The following is a 17,894-nucleotide window of genomic DNA, read 5'->3' on the forward strand; positions in this document are numbered from 1 at the left end:
TCCTCGGCCTCAGACAGGTCAGGCTTCTCATAAGAGACCTAGGCTATGGAACCAACTACTTATGACAGCTGGCCGCACACATGTGAGTTGTTGACGGTGACAACATGTGTGCTGGCTTCGTCGAGTGTACCAAGTGCAGCACGATGCTGGTATATGAGAGCAAAAAGACGAGGACCTCGACAGGAGGACACTTAAGAGGCACATGACGAAGGCTTGCCATGAAAAGAAAGATGAGAGTCAGTCTTCAATGTCCACGTGCGTATCCTTAAAAAAATGTCAGGTTTAAACCGGGCTCTGGCTCATAATTACAGTTAAAGGGACGGGCCAGGCCAGGCTCGGACAGAACATGCACGGTCTCGGGTGGGGTCAGGATGGATTTTTTGGGCCCAATCTAAGCTCTACTCAAGTTCGAAAATAAATTCTGGAGTTTTCCCTGGAAAGTTTTGGCAGTGCACTAGTTGTTGTCTGTTAGCTGTAGCATGCTGTTAGCTGGGTTAGTTAAGCTCAGTAGACAGCGTCACCCAAAGTAAAATTGTGCTTCATAGGATACTGAAGGCATTATCCGCCCCACTCTGCCTTACTCTGCCTCTTACTGGCTTACCCTGACAATCTTACCCCACCCCTAACCAATCTTACTCCTCTTGGCTTAACCTAACCAACACAACCAATGAGGGCAACAAGTACTAGCCAATCAGAGGAAGAGAAGGGCAGGTCGTGCCTTAGCTATCCCAGCAAATTCGCTCACCCAAATCTGTCAATTAGTGAAGCGAGACAAAAAACAGACCAAAGGGCAAATCCTTCAGTCCTTCTGCCCCCAGCGTTCAGACAGCCTCCCCTTCTGATTCAGACCGTGCCAAAGTAACTCATGCATGGAGTGTTTATCACTTTTATATGTGACCAAATGCACATAAGGGCTACTGTTAAATTACACCAAATTAAGCATATGGTCAAAGTACTTAAGCCCAACTACAAAGTATCTTCACGTGTGCAATTTAGTCAGTCCGTTGTACCTGCTCTTTTAACTAGCACAAGTAGTGGAGGTAATAAAAACATGTCAGAGCCTTACGATTGAGCATACAAATTTCATTACATGTACCAAGGTATATGCTGCACTGTGAATTTTGTGTATGCATACACCCCTATTGTTGAAATATTGCAGTCCTTGAAGACTTGAAATGTAACAGGTATACTTATGCATTCACTCACCAATTAATAAATGTCACTCAGCAGGAGAGCAGCAAAGGCTGCTACGTGCAGTAGGAATCATCTGATGGAAGAATCTATTTGAAGTATACAGTGACTTAAAAACAACATGTGCATTTGTGTCTGATTAATCATGCAGCAGTTGTTCAGTCAAAGGACATGAAAACATGAAAAGAGTCAGATTTACTGTTTGAAGGTTGAGAAGTTAAAAAAAAAAAACGGTGTATGAAGACAGAGTTTCCTCTTTGAAGGTTTCTACACTGCTGCGCCTGCAGCTGCCATTAGAATTCACCCTCACCACCTTCCAGCTCACCTGGTGTGCCCCCTGCCTCTGCAGTGTTATTGATGTCGTACTTCACCTGACTGAGGCAGCTGGAGGTGTGTGCATGTGCACGTGCTCCTGCGTGTGAACGTGTCTTGGGTGGTCAGTGATGTGTTTAAGTATTTAACAACTGCCCCAGAAAACTTGTCTCAAACTCTCAATTTGGACCAAAATTGTAACTTTCTCACTGGTGTGTGTAAGTGTGTGTGTTTGCCTGAGGCAGTTTCCTGTCTGCCAATCCGTCTGTCACCGGCAAACTGCTTCCAGCAAGTTGAGATGAAACACATGGATGCTGATACACAGGTGATTTTTGAGATTAAGAGAGAGCAGAGTAGACTTGAGTGCGCACAGGTACGCTTCCTCGACTTTGAGGCGTTCTACAACCTGGGTGAAACTCAGGCTAAGTCTTTCTGATAACTGTGCAGACAGATGGTGGATGGTGAAAATGCAGGCAGCAGCAGAAAACATGTCTGTTTAATGACAAGTGCAAAGACAACTTTCTGTGGAAATGGGTTTCTCAAATGGTAATTCCTCTCACTCTCTCTCTTGATGTTCGTGTACTTCTTTGGTTGCAGTTTAAGAGGCAGGTAAATTTGGACAGCGCTGTTTGATGTCCTTGTTAATACCCAAGTTCTCCGATATCCCCAAAGAGATCATTAAAGTTTCATCTTATCTTAGTCATGCAGACACACAGATGGCAGCCGATAGAGATTTAGCGGACAAAAGCAGTAGCCCTTGATGCTTATCTCAATGGTATTAGGTACAATAGCATATTCTTTGCAAGGAATTCACAAGCATTAAGCTAACTTAGTCCTTTTATGTTCTGAGGGCTGCTTCGGAAATTTCAAGTTTCAGTGTGAGAAAAACAAACAAAACAACTGAATAAAAATTAAGTATTATGATTTGCTTGATTCCCGTCTGAGGGCTACATATGTTAGCTTTTTTTTTTTTTTGCATATCCATGAATTGTGAGGAGTTGCAAGTAGGGATGTCCCAATCCAATCTCAAAAATCGGTTTCGGGGCCGATCATGGCATTTTTTAACTGATCAGTTTCGGCCTTATTGAGCTATATTGAACTCAGTTTGATCCTTAATTTAACATCAGGTTTCATGCACAGCTACCCAACGAGTGCAGCCGCCATAAACTCTACAACATTCTGTCTCTACTCCACTCTGCACCTCGCCTGCGACAAAACACCACTACTGACAAAAGCCCTATTTGCACAGCACTGGAATAACAAGGGCACCCTAGGTGATTTTGAAATGATCCTCTCACATCTGTGTTTAATTTGACTCATGTGCATGGGATGAGTAAAGTCTGTATTTTTACTTGAATTAACTGCCATTATCCCTCGGATATGATGTCAAGGTTTTGGTTTTGTAGTGTGTTGCCAGAGAAAATGGTCACAAAACTCAGATAGCAGAGGCACTGGACAAGGTTCTGAACTACTTCCTTATACAAAATGACAACATCCACATACACACACATAGATTCTAATTCTGTTGCAGATTCGCATTTGATTACGATCACAGGCAACCTCTGCATTTATTACAAATTGCTAAAAGGTCACCAGGCAACACTTGTCCCCTGCAAATAGAGCGTATGAGACGACAGCCATGTAGTGAACCACACCATATGTAGAGCCCGAGACCCTGATGACATTACAACATAAGTTGTACTTCTCATGACTAGTGAACTGATCTTAATCTGTAAAATTTAGAGTACCACTTTTAGGTAGTGGCTCTCAGACTGGTTTTCTTTCATTTTTAATCTGTTCAGTTCAGTTTATTTGTTCTACAGTTTTCGCACTACCAGTGAAGAGAGTTGAGTGAGGTCAATTCTTCAGAATGACACAATGGAAACTTATCAATACATTTTTCCCTGGGAAACATTACAATGATACAGGAGGGAAATGCACAGTTGTTAATCTGTCACATATGAATCTATAGAAGACAGAAAGTCAATAAGTGACCTGAAGGCCCAGCCTGTTTTAATCTGAAAGGGCGTTTTGCAGTTTAAGACTGTTTTCAGTGTCTAGCTCCAGGGGATAGCTGAGAGCTTTTTCCTCGTTCTAGATTCTGTTTAGTATCTCTTGAGGTAACTGCTCGCTTGCATGTGTGTTTCCTGATCCACTGCAGAACTGTGGGCAGTACACAGTACATCACAGAGAGGTGTTTGTCAGAGGGTGTAATCTTAACCCATGTGTGTGTTTACATGTGTTTGAACCTCCACTTCTCCCCCTCTAGCTAGCCTTGTATGCAGCAGTGTGGGGTTGTAAGCAGCACCTCCAGAGCTGTTTATCTCTGATAGTCACAGTGGGCTTGTTCCTTTAATCTTATGTTCCAGGCACAGGACACCTCCGGTGGATCCTCCGTACACCAGGCCTATATGTTATAAGCTATTTGAAGGTGGTGTGTACAGGGTACGTGTGCAGTGTTAACCAGGTGTGTGTTCCTGTTTGTGTCTTGTTTCCAGGTCACCCGTGTACCAGTTGAGAGCTGTGAGCAGTACAGCTCCTGTGGAGCCTGCCTGGGATCAGGGGACCCTCACTGTGGCTGGTGTGTGCTACATAATGTGTAAGTGCATATGTTGCTTACTATGTCAAGCAGTCACTTCAGTGGTTACATGTAGTATGCTCTGCAGTCTGCTGTGCTACAGAGTTGTGAAAATTCTGTCAACTTAATTTTTACTTGTCATATTTATGTTATTCGAATTCTGTAAACCTGCTTGGCATTGCATTGTAAATGTTTTAACACAATAATACATAAATAATAATACAATATTGTCATAAATTCATGATTTTATATCATAAATCTATGGGAAATAACGTTTTACTGCAGGCCTCACTTTGTTTATCCTCATGCATGATGGGCTACCTACAATGAGACCTTTTGCTTGGACTTAAGACTGATTTGTAGTTGTACGTTTGGGCTCTACACAAAGCCAATGCGTAGCCTATGGGAGTGGCCTACACTGTTGTGTGCATTAATACATACTTGTGTGGTGGTGTGTCTGCGTAGCTCTGCAGTTACACCTCCAAAACACTAGTTGGCGTTGGGCTTTCTATGCCACTGTTGAGTTTATTTGAAGTGCAAAGAAAGCTTGATTGATTTAATAAGCACACATAAAACAAACATAAAACATGGTTTGCAACAATATAAAACAAAAGAAGAAAAATTCGGCTTGACTGTAAATCACAAGACTCATCAACAAAAAAACATCTTTTGCTAAACACATTTTCCCAAATATACTGTACAACATGCTACCATTATTAGCGTAAGCCTATGACATTTTACATTGCATAAATTAGCCTGGTGGATAGCATATTTTTTCTCTACTCAAAGCCAGGAAAAAAAGCAAAATATAACAAAGGTAATGTTACAAAATTTGGTTCCATTATAACTCACAAGGTTAACAGACAAAACACTTTTTTATACTAGACAAGCTCTCCACACTTATAAACCATGTGAATGTGACCCACCCAACTGGAGGATAAGGCACTGTTAAACTGCCCTTAACCTGCATCTCCCAAGACCTGCTACCATCTACAGGTCAACACACAGATAAGTGTAAAGGAAGTTAGACAGAGACAAGGCTTCAAGTGCAATTGTCCAAATGTATTTAAAAGAATGACCATAAAAAAGCAGTTTTATTGTTATGAAATTTAATAAAATGCAAAACCATATACTCAGATTTAAGACAGCAATATTGTGGTCCAAAGATGCCATGCTTTTCTGGGCAACTAAAAGGGAAAAAGGAAGAGAGATTAATCTACAACTACCGAAAAATGGTTTGATTAATAAAACAGACTAACTGTATGTGGAATACCCTTCGTCCAGTACTACTTCACCACATGCTCCTGCAAATCATGCATACACACAAATACACACTCTCACTGGAAATGGACACCCCTAGGTGTGGTGGGATACTTATTTGCATGCAGGTTCACAGCAAGCCAAGTGACCAGCAACAGAAAAAGTACAGCATGGATAATATCACTAAATAAAAGAGCACAGACACAGCATTAAAACACCTTAGATCGACGGGCACAGTGGGTTCATCTCACAAATTTAACAGAAATGAGCACCACAGAATAAGCTAAATATATATACACTTAACCATAAAAGACAAGATAAAAAGAATAAAACAGAGCAAGGCAAAAGAAACACTGTAGGCAAAACAAAACACTAGCTACATTAAAAATGCATTAAAGGCAAAATAAAACAATAGGCACAAGTGGTCTTTAATAGATAAACACATTTCACACATTACATTTCCAACCTCTTCTACACTAACACCACTGCCAACTGGAGCACCACTCCAGCCACCTCACTGGACACCTACATCATAAAGAATATGGTCATTTCTAGAGAGCGTATGTTCAAATGGCTTGGGCAACAAAACATGTAACAGCAAATACTTAAACAGGTCGGATTTACCCCGCTTCCTGCAAGTCCTAACACTAAGTCTGCTGCTCTGAACGCTTAATCCACAAGTCCAGAAATGCTCAATGTTGGGGTTATGTTTATCTGCCGCCAACAGGCAGTGAGATTAATTCACAGACAACAAGTGGTGATTGAACACAAGATCCAGTCACACACACTACACAAACCTCGGATAGGAATTCTGCCTGTTGAACAGCATTGGAGATGGTAGCAACTATGCACATGTAAGAACAGCTTTAATAGTGTGCACTCCATGGGCTACTTAAAACCTGATTGCCCAGATATGACAATTAACTTAACTCTGTGTTTCAGTGTTGGTGTTTTCCTTACATGGAAAGTGACAGAAGCAAAAGAGGAAGCGATGAAAAGTGGCCTTAACCAGCCAGTTAAAAGAGGCTTGACAAGGGGGTATGCCGGTATAAATGGGAGGAATAGGGGAATAGCCTTGCTACGCTAACATTATTAGCATAAGCCTATGATATTTCCCATTGTATAAATTTACCTGGGGGCTAGTGGACTTTTTCCCTACTCATCTGGAGCCAGTATAAATCACACACAAGACTTAAAATGTTATTTTGTGGGGGCCTTATTTTCTTCATAATTTATTGTTTTGATCTGTGAAAATAAAAGCAAATAACAGCTAATTATAATAAAATAATTTCCATGGGAGTTAATGGTTTTCAGTTTACAAAAATAAACAGAGCTGTGTGTGCTCATAATTATCTTGCCACATCTGAAGACAAAAGTACTCATAGCTGTTCAGAGCAGCCAAACTCAGAGGGGCTAGCAATCGTAAAGAGGGGCTTCACACAATAATCGCTCAAATGGGGATAGCGCTATGCACTTTCGTACATCTTTCCTCAAAGGATTAATGATGTTGCACTCACTTGTTCAAATAAAATGTGATGTACTAGCCCTGTGAAAAGCAAGGAAAGAGAGCTTGAGAGAATGTTAAACTTCCTCACCTCCACATGTGACCAGTCACTGAGTGGACCAGCTCATTGGGTTGTAAAAAAAATTGTCAGACACAGCCGCACTACTTCTGAATAAAGGAATTTGGAAAGTTTTGGGTGAAGGGGGCTTTAGATATTGTTGTATAATCTGACAAGCACTTGGTTTGACTCGTAATCACCCCTTTACACTCCAGTTAGCATCAAGTTGGGATTTTCTTTTCTATTTAGTAAAATGCATTTATAAGCCTGTTCTGCTAAATTGTGCCAATGAATTGAAGCTGTAGAGTTAGATTTGAGGGGAAAGGTTCTGCTCTATGAGAGAGAGCTCAAAGAATCAAAGATGCAGTGATTCTGCTGAGAATCCAACAAACACAACTGTGCATGTACATGTACATGTACACAAATCATTGTAAACCATCAATACCAAAATCTTAGCAAATTAGAAGGTTGGGGTTGGACTCGGCATGAACATGTCGTCAGAGTAATAGTAAGAAGTGTGTTGGGGCGTCGGTAGCTTAGTGGATAGTGCCGGCGCTCCATGTATGGAGGTGATGCCTCACTGCAGCGGTCGTGAGTTCGACTCTGGCTTGCAACCCTTTGCTGCATGTTGTCCCCCCACTCTCTCTGTCTCCCCATTTCACACTGTCCTGTATATTAAAGGTAAAAAGCCCAAAAAAATAATCTTTAAAAAAAAAATAAATAAATAAATAAAAAAAGAAGTGTGAGGTTTTAAAGGCCACCCCACATGTTCACCTGTGTTAATTTGATTGGATGCTGCAAGTCAGCTGACAGCCGAGCAGCTGATGAATGAGCTGCTGATGGTAAAGCATGAATGAGCAGCTGGTGCCAATCAGCTAATGCAAGTGCGACCTCAGTGATCTGACTGAACTAACGCTATGCCCCATTTGTTTTTCACTTTGCTTGTATGGCAGGCTCTATGTTTGACTGTTGTGCTATAGACAGCCGTTGAATGAATTATTAGTGGTCATAAACTTACGGTAAACCATAGATACATTTTGATTAATGCAACCCCTGGTTACACCATACAAGTACAAGTACAAATACATATTATCGTCAGGGTGCCAAACGTTACCATTCTTAGAGCCAGACTGAAGTTCTTTCTCTCGTAAAGCCTCTCAGTCCTCTACAGTACTGCTGAAAAAGTTCTTATATCTACACTAACTTGACTTGGAAGACACAAGTCTCAAGCCTTTGCACTCAAGTCCTAAGTCCTAAATCCTAAACTTTCAGTGTTGAGTCTTAAACAAATCATAATGAGCTCTACATCAAATGGAATGCCATTTTAACAACAGGTTAATAATATTTTAAATTTACAAAAATCAAAATTTGTAGGTTTTTTTGGTAGTTGTAGCATATCCGTCTGAAATTTTTGACCTGCATGTTTTGCACATTGCAATTCATTTCTTGTTGACCACAATGTAACAAAAAAAATTGTGAATGAAATTGTTCCTTGGTATCATTTTTACCAACTGGTGCTCAGTTATGTAACCTTAGTTCTTTATGGTCCTCTCCTGCAACTTGATTGGATGCTGTCAGATTGGATCTAACAAAGTGGGTCTGGGGAATTAAGTTTGGACTTCCTGGGAATGAATAACGTTAATGTGAGTTGATGAAGGGAAATGAAGCGCAATTAATTGATTTTTGGAACAGTTATTAATGACACACTTTTTAATCTATTGGCTTAGAAGAAGTCATCAAGTATTTTCAAGTCAAAAGGCTCAAGTGAAAGCAAAGTAAAGGTCGTTGTTAAAGTTCAAGTGGAGTTACAAGTCTTATGTTATCTCGTAAAGTCAATCCAAGTCGAGTTCACACTTCTGAATACATTGTTCTTATGCACCTCCTTAAATAAGGATAGCCGTTGCTATCCTGCGCACCTGCACGACGTGGTGATGAACTGTCTAATTGATTTCTGTTGCCGTGCTGTCTTGCGGGCCTGCACAGCAGAGTGATACTGGCCAGAAAATAGTCCCAATTGATAGCAAGGTCTGACGTAATGCGGGGATGTTTTAAAATAGTTGAAATAGTCTAACAAAACATATGCATACTTTTTTGTAGCTTAAAACCTTTTGGTTACGTGTCCCCCGTACATCTTCAGAACTACTTTTTCTCTGGTAAGCTACGGGCCATTTCTCAGAGCAGGAGGCTCGTTGACAGTAGTGACACCGTCACATCAGAGCTACAGATGGTCAGCGTTTCACACAACTTCATGTCCAAAAACCTGAACTATCACTTTAATCTACTAATTTGCATGCATCCATACACCCACTAATTAACAGAAACCCAGCAACTTGAATTTGTTAAATAAATACTTTATATCACAAATTCAATTTACTTTGAATAACTTTGAATTTCAACAACCATTTTATCAGAATTTATTTATTTTTTCCTATGTTAGAAGCAGCTGACATCAATGCCATATTCTGTCCTAATATCTCGACACATGATTATAAACAAAATGTAATTTTACTTGTTTTACACAATCAGTAAACAAGATTATTCTGGATTTTATATGCTAAACTGTTGGGAGGTATTTATCATCTTTAAGGGTTTTTTGAAGATGTGACTGTAGCATATCCTCCTCCTCCTCTAGATGTTCGAGGAAGGATCGCTGTGAGCGAGCAGAGGAGCTTCAGCGCTTCACTACCAGAGTGGAGCAGTGTGTCCGACTCTCTGTCCAACCCGACACTGTCTCCGTCACCATGTCAGAAGTGCAGGTACAGTGTTAGCCTATCATGTATGTGCGTTTAGATGTGTGTATGTGTGTGCGTGTGTGTGTGTGTGTGTGTGTGTGTGTGTGTGTGTGTGTGTGAGACCGGTAGACAGCACAAGTGAGCAAGATGAATATGAAATTAGATTAACGGAAGCTTGTTCTCGAGTCATCGCTGGCTATCTGTCCATCATTTTGAGTTTGAGCGGAAAAACCACATATCTGAGCAGCATTTTCTGCTGCGGGACAGCAGAAATTTCACTTTTGCATCACTCAAAGTATGTCCATTTTTGAATTTATGTTGTCCCTCACTTTTCTGCTTTCCTTCTCCCAGTTGTCACTTCAGACGCAGAATGTGCCCAGTCTGTCTGCTGGAGTGAACTGCTCCTTCGAGGACTATGTAGAGACAGAAGGACGCATCTACGGTGGACGGATTTTTTGCCTGTCACCATCTACAAAAGATGTGTCCCCTATCACACGAGACCAAGGTAAAAAGAAAAAATAATCTAAAACAATCCAAATTCAGGGTGTGCAAAAGATGAGGAATCGTAGAAATATGGTGTGACTTAAACTCTGTTAATTTTGCTCTCTGGGGGTAATCTCTATAAACACATGAATGCATATACAGAATCTGTAGGCATGCAGGTAAACAGTCCATGTGAAGAGCCAAAGAGGCGGAACTTATTGGTCAAAATCCAATCTTGGAACCTACTGGCTATCGTTTAATGAAAATTTAGCTTTTAAAAACAGATGCTGTCTCTCAACTCCAACACCGTTTTATGTCTTTAGCTGCTAATCGGACTGTAAACAGTAACCAGTTCATGGAAGAGGAAGTCTAGGCCCTGATATCCACTGGCCTCACTGGAACCCACAAAATATTGCCTGTTGCCCCCAAAAGGCCAGTTCCTCTCCAGACTGATAGTCGGTGGGTTCCAAGATTGCTCTGGAGGCTACCTGAAGGAAAATGATCATTTTGTTAACATTCATAATCACCATTCATAATCTGTATTGAACTGATAGCTGTTAAAAAAGACATTATGAAATAATCAAAGGAACAGCCTTGCCTTGCTGGTTAGCTGCTTAACCGGCTAGGGTGGTAACATATGCGGCCTTGTTGTTAATCTAGATGAATAAAACAGACAGTGAGGACATTTTAATTCCGTATGTGTTAATGAAAGCGCAGCTAGGTAGTTGATTCCAAATTCATTTAATATTGTTGATTAGCTAACTGGTGTTAACTGGCTAAATCTAGTCGCAGTTGTTGAGCTCACAGGATAGTGACAACACCACTGTCATGAAAAAGTTACAAAATAATTTATTCATATGACATTTTATTTTATTTATATTGGACACATTGAATCTGTCACAGTAAATTAGTCCTGCTACCACAGCTGTCAACCCTTGACATGCTTTGTTTGATTCCCAGGGTGTTTGGAAGTTGCACCTTCTGAAAACAAACTTTTGTTTTGGAGAAAAGATGACAACTTCATTCTGGGCTTCTCGGTTGAACAGTTTTGTTTGATGCTGCACAAATACAAATTGTTTGCTTCATTCGGCCTGCTCATTCAACTGTGAGAAACACGAGTTATTCTTCTCTTTAACTGCACTCATTTATTTGTGATTATCAAAATAAAAAAGTGCTGATTCACAAACTTACTGGACAAAACCCACAAATGCATATGGATCGCTGAACCGTTTCTTTCACCGAGTAACTTCCCCACGAAATCCTATTGATTCAGCTCCAGGCTGTGCTCACTTTCCAGCAGAAACAGTGTTGCTCCAAAATGTCAGCTATGTAGGAATTGACAAGTAACACCTAAAATGAGGCTGTTAACATTTTAAAACACACTGCCTGGGCTTGGGCATGATTCTGGGTTCATGAAACAGATTTCATATACTTACTATATGTGGTACTGTCCGTTGTACACTATAGAAATATTGGAAGAATGTGGAAAGAAGAAAGCACTGTTAATATGGTGTTTTGTGACTCCCTGTAGGTGACCAACGGGTGATAAAGTTGTATCTGAAGTCAAAGGAGACGGGGAAGAAGTTTGCCAGCGTGGACTTTATCTTCTACAACTGCAGCGTCCATCAATCGTAAGTTTCTTACAAATTTCAAAATTAAGCTTCTGTTGCAAAAGCTAAGTTGACAGATTGCTGTACTGTTCACAGTGCACAACCTGCTGTCTTGTAATGGGGATCTTGGAAGTTGTTGTGGTTTTCACACTACATGACTTGTGAGTGCTCTCAAGAAATAATCAGAGTTAAAAAGTGACAAAGCAGCATAATGTGTAAGTCCTGGGTCTTCAACAGAGGGTCCACCATCCATGGAGGTTCCTCAGAGTTACATCAGGAGGGCAGTCAAATTATTGATTGTTTTTTTTTTCCGAAAATTAAAATATGCCTTAAAATACACATTAACATGAATGCAACATATTAGCAAAGAAAATCTGGCCTATTTGTAAAATGAAAAATAAAACAAAATAATTTAATTTACAGTACACGTCTTTGGTAGTAGGCTTACTATTACCCAAGAACCCTTGTGCAATCAGAAGAGCCAGCTAACACTACAGTATATCACTGTTTGACAGCTATCCATAACAGCTAGGGCTGTCACACATTGTGGTTTTCCTGGTATTGTTCTCTTGTTTGGGTGACTGGCCCGGAAAATGACAAATTGTCCGTTTTTTTTTTTGGTTTTTTTTTGTGAAAAAACCTTTTCTTCTAAATTAGAATGTCAGAGTTCCAAATTAATTGGATTTTTCTATTTCTTTTCTGTTTATTCCTCTTTACGTTTAGACATCCAATCCCATGTCTGTAAACATGTAAAAATGAGTAGAACATAGTGACAACTGGCCATATGCCTATACTTCTTTTTAAATGGTAGCAGAAAAATGAAAGTTTACCTTATCACCTAGTAACCGCTGCACAGGCTGTTGCTGTCTAAGTTAGGCTATACAGCCATTTCACATTATTTTGTGCAGTTAGTAGGCTACTGTATTCCACGTCATACTGTAAGAGCTTTATACTTCATAACTGACACATTGGAGTGCGGAGATTATTTTATTTTGAAAACCCCTGGTTGGATATCACAGTAAGGCTACTCTCGTGTCTCATGCTGCTGTTGGGATGATAAGGATGTCTCATGTCAGTGAGCACGGCGTGCATACTTGACAAAAAAACAGTGTGTGGATTTCTGTAAGTTTTTAGACTTTATAATCAGTGATTAATTATTTTTCAGCCACTGAAATACTCGATCTGTGCATCTGTGTCCATGGCAACCAGTCTCCTTAACCCATTAAAGAAGGGATGGAGATTCTGCGCTTTTGTTTTTGTCATGGACATGGTATAAACCTCACATACTCACGTTACTCTTACATTAATAACTTGTCTTATTACCGCAGTAAACGGTCAGGTGTAGTTAGTAACGCTTATATAGATAAATGGTCACAGAGGAAAGCAACAGCTACATCGGATTGCTGATTGTTATCAGCTTGGCTGCACATCAGGAAAAATAGAGGTAAGAGAGGCAATAGGGAGTCTTACAATTGTTAACATAATGTATTTGCAAATATGGTTCAACACCCTGCATCGCGCGTCAAATGTCCCGTCTTTTTCTCAAATCAAATGTGGCAACCCTAATAACAGCAACGCAAACTAGTGAGCTAACTGTTATGTACAACTGAAATATATTGGCAGATTAGCTGTGGGCTATTTTTATTCCAAGTGTAAGGACATTCTTGTGAGCCACAATGGATTGTTTTGTAACCCTGCAAGCATGAGACTATGATATACCACCGCCTCAGAAACTACTGGCAAAAGTGGAGACAGTGAGGCTAATGCACCTAGCTATACTACAACTGCTGCTGGCTTAGCAGCCACATGCAAGCACAAACAAGAGAAGACCTGAACTCCACTCACTAGGGTCAGACATCTCACTAAGGTAGCCATTTACAGATACAGTTAAACTTAAGGATTCACTGTGCATTACACATCTATGTTTAACATTATGTATAACTATATAAGTCTGCCAATAATCATTATTTTAATAGCTTAGTATTTTAGCACTATAACAATGTATGTATATACTGTAAGGGGCACTTTCGACCACCCAACATGTTCCGAGGCCCAATTTAATATGTAACTCAATTTTATACAGTATACGTAGTAGGGGGTCCTTGCTCCATCTCTCTTTCAGCTAAGGGGTCCTTGGCCTAAAAACACTGAAGACTCCTGGTGTAAATAATTACACTAATAACTTACAGAAACTTTGTGTGCCATGGTCCACTTTCCACCATTTTTCAGTTCACACATTGCCCTCGAGTGCCGATTTGGGAACGCAGAGCCAGTGCCAGTTTGCCTTTGATCTGGACCATTGTTGGGAGCTCCAAAAACTGTCAGTGAGCTGAAAAAAGGGGCTGAAGCTGTGTGGTGTGAACTCGGCATAAGTGTTAATGGAGTGGAATTAGAAGTGGAAGAAAGGAGTTAGAAAAATTCTCTCTGCACATGCCCTACACCGGGCAAGACCCAGATCGGTGGAAAGCATTGATCAATAGGAGGGTGACTGCAGTTCTTTCCCAAAAGCAATAGTGCTAAAATATTGGCCAGTGAATAACTTCTATAATGGAGAATGGAGAGAACAGCATGCAACCTTTGCTAATTCATTATTCAATGTATTCAAGCTTTTTACAAATCAATTAGTTAATTAAATCTCGAGCAATAAAAGGACTAGTGGTGAGTGAAATAATAAATCGATTCCTAACCATGCAAGACCTAGAAGGACAGCCAAGCTTGAGAGGCTAAAACACGTCAGTCATGTTTCTTGGAAATGAATTATCCCTAATTTAAGTATAGGAATACTGATTGGCTTTTCAGTTCTGGTTTGAGAGCAGATCTTGCATGTTTTTTTGTTAAATGCATGGCTGAGTTTGTTATTTCAGAAGAGGAGCAGGGAAGGAGAGACTGGAGAGATGACATTTACCTTTTTTATATACACTGTTGGAATTTGGTGAAGAAAGGAATTACCAATCATAGTCTATAGTCTGTTTTATTTAATCTATAATGGTATGTCAGTTGATGCAATAATATTTGTACTTGTTAGAGATGAACAATAATTGTTTAAATCAAAGCTGCAGTTTGATTTGTATCAAATGCCACAGTGTGATTGAGCTGCAGAGGTGAACGCTGTTTAAGTTGTTGACACTCAGCTGTGGCTAATTAACGTTAATTAGGTGAGGTGGCCAAACTATAAACTGAAACTGCTGTTGTCTGTATAATGTTATCTGCTCTCTGCATGCTGTTGCTGTACTATTTATGCTCTGCCCAAGGTGTTTTTTTTTAAAGAAACCTTCCTCTGCATTATTCTGATGTTTGAAAAGTTGGGAAGGGAATTGTTGGGAGTCTATGGAGAAACAGTAGTAGCTAGCTCTGTAGTTTTTAAGTGTAAGTGACCAGCAGCTGGCAGGCAATAGACCGTGCCCAGAATCTTACAGTTTTAAAATCATATTGTTGATTTAGCTTATCTCATTAAGACTTTGAAATATAGACCTCTAAGGACTATAATGCGGTCTTTCTTTCAAAGCATCTTTGCTTTTCTGTGATGTTAATGTTAGCTGCTGGGGGGAGGTTGCTAAATGCTCTCATTTCCTACTTTACCCATATACAGTGGCATTACACAACAAGTGGCATGTTCGAGAGCACAGAGTTTAAAAGACTGAAAACATTATTACAACATATAGTTATAACATAAATGACTGTTGCCATCTTGGATTTTTGGAGCCAGTAGTGACCATATTTGGATGACACATGCTAGCTTCATTAATGCAGTGCATTTTAATCTATGGTTAATTGTGATACCATCAATGCCTATGCCTATTTTCACTAGCAAAAAACAGTCTAAAACTATTAAAACAAAATCCACTTACCAGAAAAAAATGCAGAGGCCTATCTGACTCCTTAGAGGGTCTTTTAGTACAATAAAACACTAAACAAGACTTTTTTAGGCGTTCCACTTAATGTTAAGGAACTGAAAACACACTGAAGTAGTGACAGCAACAGCTGCTCCTATAGGCAACTCTGTGAGTCTGGGGTTACGCCATACTTGTGGCAGTGACTAGTCAACCAACAGCACCCACCTGTCATTCAAAGCGGCCATACCCTTAATAATGCATAACTTTAAACTCAGATAACATTTAAACAGGTGACTTCTAGAAAAATTAACCCCCTGTACAATTGTCATAAATGGAAACATCAGCTGTAGCAACTCAGGCGTGCTCTGAAGTCATTGAAAACCGCCGCTTGGTCAGTGACTTCTGCCGTGAGACACTAATGAAAAACGCCAGCCGTTCATGTCTGCATGTTACGCAGCCAGTCACCGTTATTGTTTAACAGCGCCTGGTGGCATCAGGAGGAAACATGGCAGGACAACAACAAAAGTTATGGCAGTGGAAGTCCAAGTAGGGCAGGGGGGTGGGGTGGGGTGATGAATGGGTCCAACAAACACTGACTTTCACCTGGGAGGCCGGTGTTTGCTTCCCATAAAATTGTTAAGCCAAACCCTTTTCATTTTTTCTAAATCTAACCACATGTGAACGTTGGAAAAACCTAAGCCTAAACCTAAGGAGAAAAAAAAGTAAATTCCCAGTGTTGTACTGATGTAATGTGTTTAACTTGAAATAGACTGTATGCAAACTGTACATTTCCTGTGAAAACAGAAATGTATTTTATAAACAGGCAATACATGTAACTGACAGAAGTTGACACAGCATCCCAGAATGCCAATAACCAATGCACACATGGGTACCTTACACGTCATACATGGACATGGGAAGTCTATGACCAAACGTAGATATGTGGCGAGGTCGGAGTGAGAATGTGTTGGCTGTAGAGGCCAAAACTGTTTTTTGTACATGTTCAGTGGGCATTGTAACATGGAAGTCAGTGAGGACTGACTTGCTCTTGGAGTGCTCCTCTAGTGGCCATTGCAGGAACTGCAGTTTTTGACACAACTGCTTTGGCTTCATTTTGCAGCCCAGTACGGTGCCAATTGAGCTAAAGTCAGTTAGGTTTTAAATTAGACTGTAACTAGCATTATTATTAGCTACACTTACTGTTCAATTTCCTAACATAAATTTGCATCAACATCTACCTGTAAATATACACACTTTTTATAGAATGTTGATATTAACTAACCTTTATAAACCTGACAGTAAATTTATTTGAGAAGCTTCAAAAAGATAAAAAAATGGTTCCTAAAAACGTGTGTTATGATAATAAGACCACAAAATGCAGGCCAAGAGTCAGAAAACAATCCCATTTTTCTAAAATGGTTTAGCCTTAATAGTGGCTTTATCTTGTAATGCTGGTAAAGTTTGAAAAATGACACAGAGAGCAGGGAGGAGGGGCAGAAAGGTAAGCAGAAAAGCAGTGAGGTGTCCCTGATAATGAATGAAGAATGTGTTCTTAATTGACCTGCCTTGTTAAATAAAGGTTAAATGAAAATAAATAAAATGTCATTGCCTAAATGACTCTTGGCTGGGGCCCTGAAGTCGCTGAGTGAGATTCACTGTTACACACACTCTCTCTCACTCCGGTTTCCTCCACCTGGCACAGAGTCACATCGCTCATTTAGGTATCTGCACTTTGTGTCGATACACCTGAAATGAAAATGCATCTGTGGCACACTCAGAGTGGATTTCTCTTTCTCTTGCCAAGCGTAGATTGATGGCAGCATTACTTCCTGCCCTAATGTTTACATCATTTAAAATATCCTCAAATAAGAATAAAATCCATTCGGGGCTTTTTTCCTTCTGTCTTTCTTTTTTTGGATGAGATGAAGATGTCTTGTATAGTAAGAGGGAAAGAAGAGTCAGAATATTAGGACAAAAGGGAAACCATGACATCCAAATAGTCCCAGAAACTAAGGACTCAGAAACTCTATCTTATTAAAAGCATCTCTTGTGAGTTTGTATTTAGCTTTGTGTTTGCAAATTTAATGCATCTGAGGAGTGATGAAGATTAGGAAACCAATCAACCAATAATGCATTAAATGAACTGGCCAAAGAACTAGATTTTTACTCTGTGTGAAAAGTTCCCGGGCCAAAACACTGAAAAGAGAGCTACGAATTATAACCATAACCTTTAATTCCTGAATTACCAGCATTACAAGCAACTAGTATTCGGGAGTGTGAAGTGCACTTGTCCTGCTTTCATTCTCTTTTATGCCACCATCCTTCCCTCTCGC

The 17,894-nt window shown here is 40.0% G+C and overlaps 1 protein-coding gene across 1 annotated transcript in view; it reads left to right on the forward strand.

The window, feature by feature from the left end:
- LOC125891449 (plexin-A1-like) overlaps window positions 1–17,894 on the forward strand; it is a 365,915-nt gene that overhangs the window by 197,429 nt on the left and 150,592 nt on the right. The window contains exons 6-9 of the mRNA XM_049580754.1: window positions 4,002–4,102; window positions 9,536–9,659; window positions 9,987–10,140; window positions 11,650–11,749. Coding sequence (XP_049436711.1) covers window positions 4,002–4,102; window positions 9,536–9,659; window positions 9,987–10,140; window positions 11,650–11,749 — 479 coding nt within the window. The remainder of the gene's footprint in view (window positions 1–4,001; window positions 4,103–9,535; window positions 9,660–9,986; window positions 10,141–11,649; window positions 11,750–17,894) is intronic.

The sequence above is a fragment of the Epinephelus fuscoguttatus genome, linkage group LG7 (genome assembly GCF_011397635.1).
Source record: "Epinephelus fuscoguttatus linkage group LG7, E.fuscoguttatus.final_Chr_v1".
Lineage (NCBI taxonomy): Eukaryota > Metazoa > Chordata > Actinopteri > Perciformes > Serranidae > Epinephelus > Epinephelus fuscoguttatus.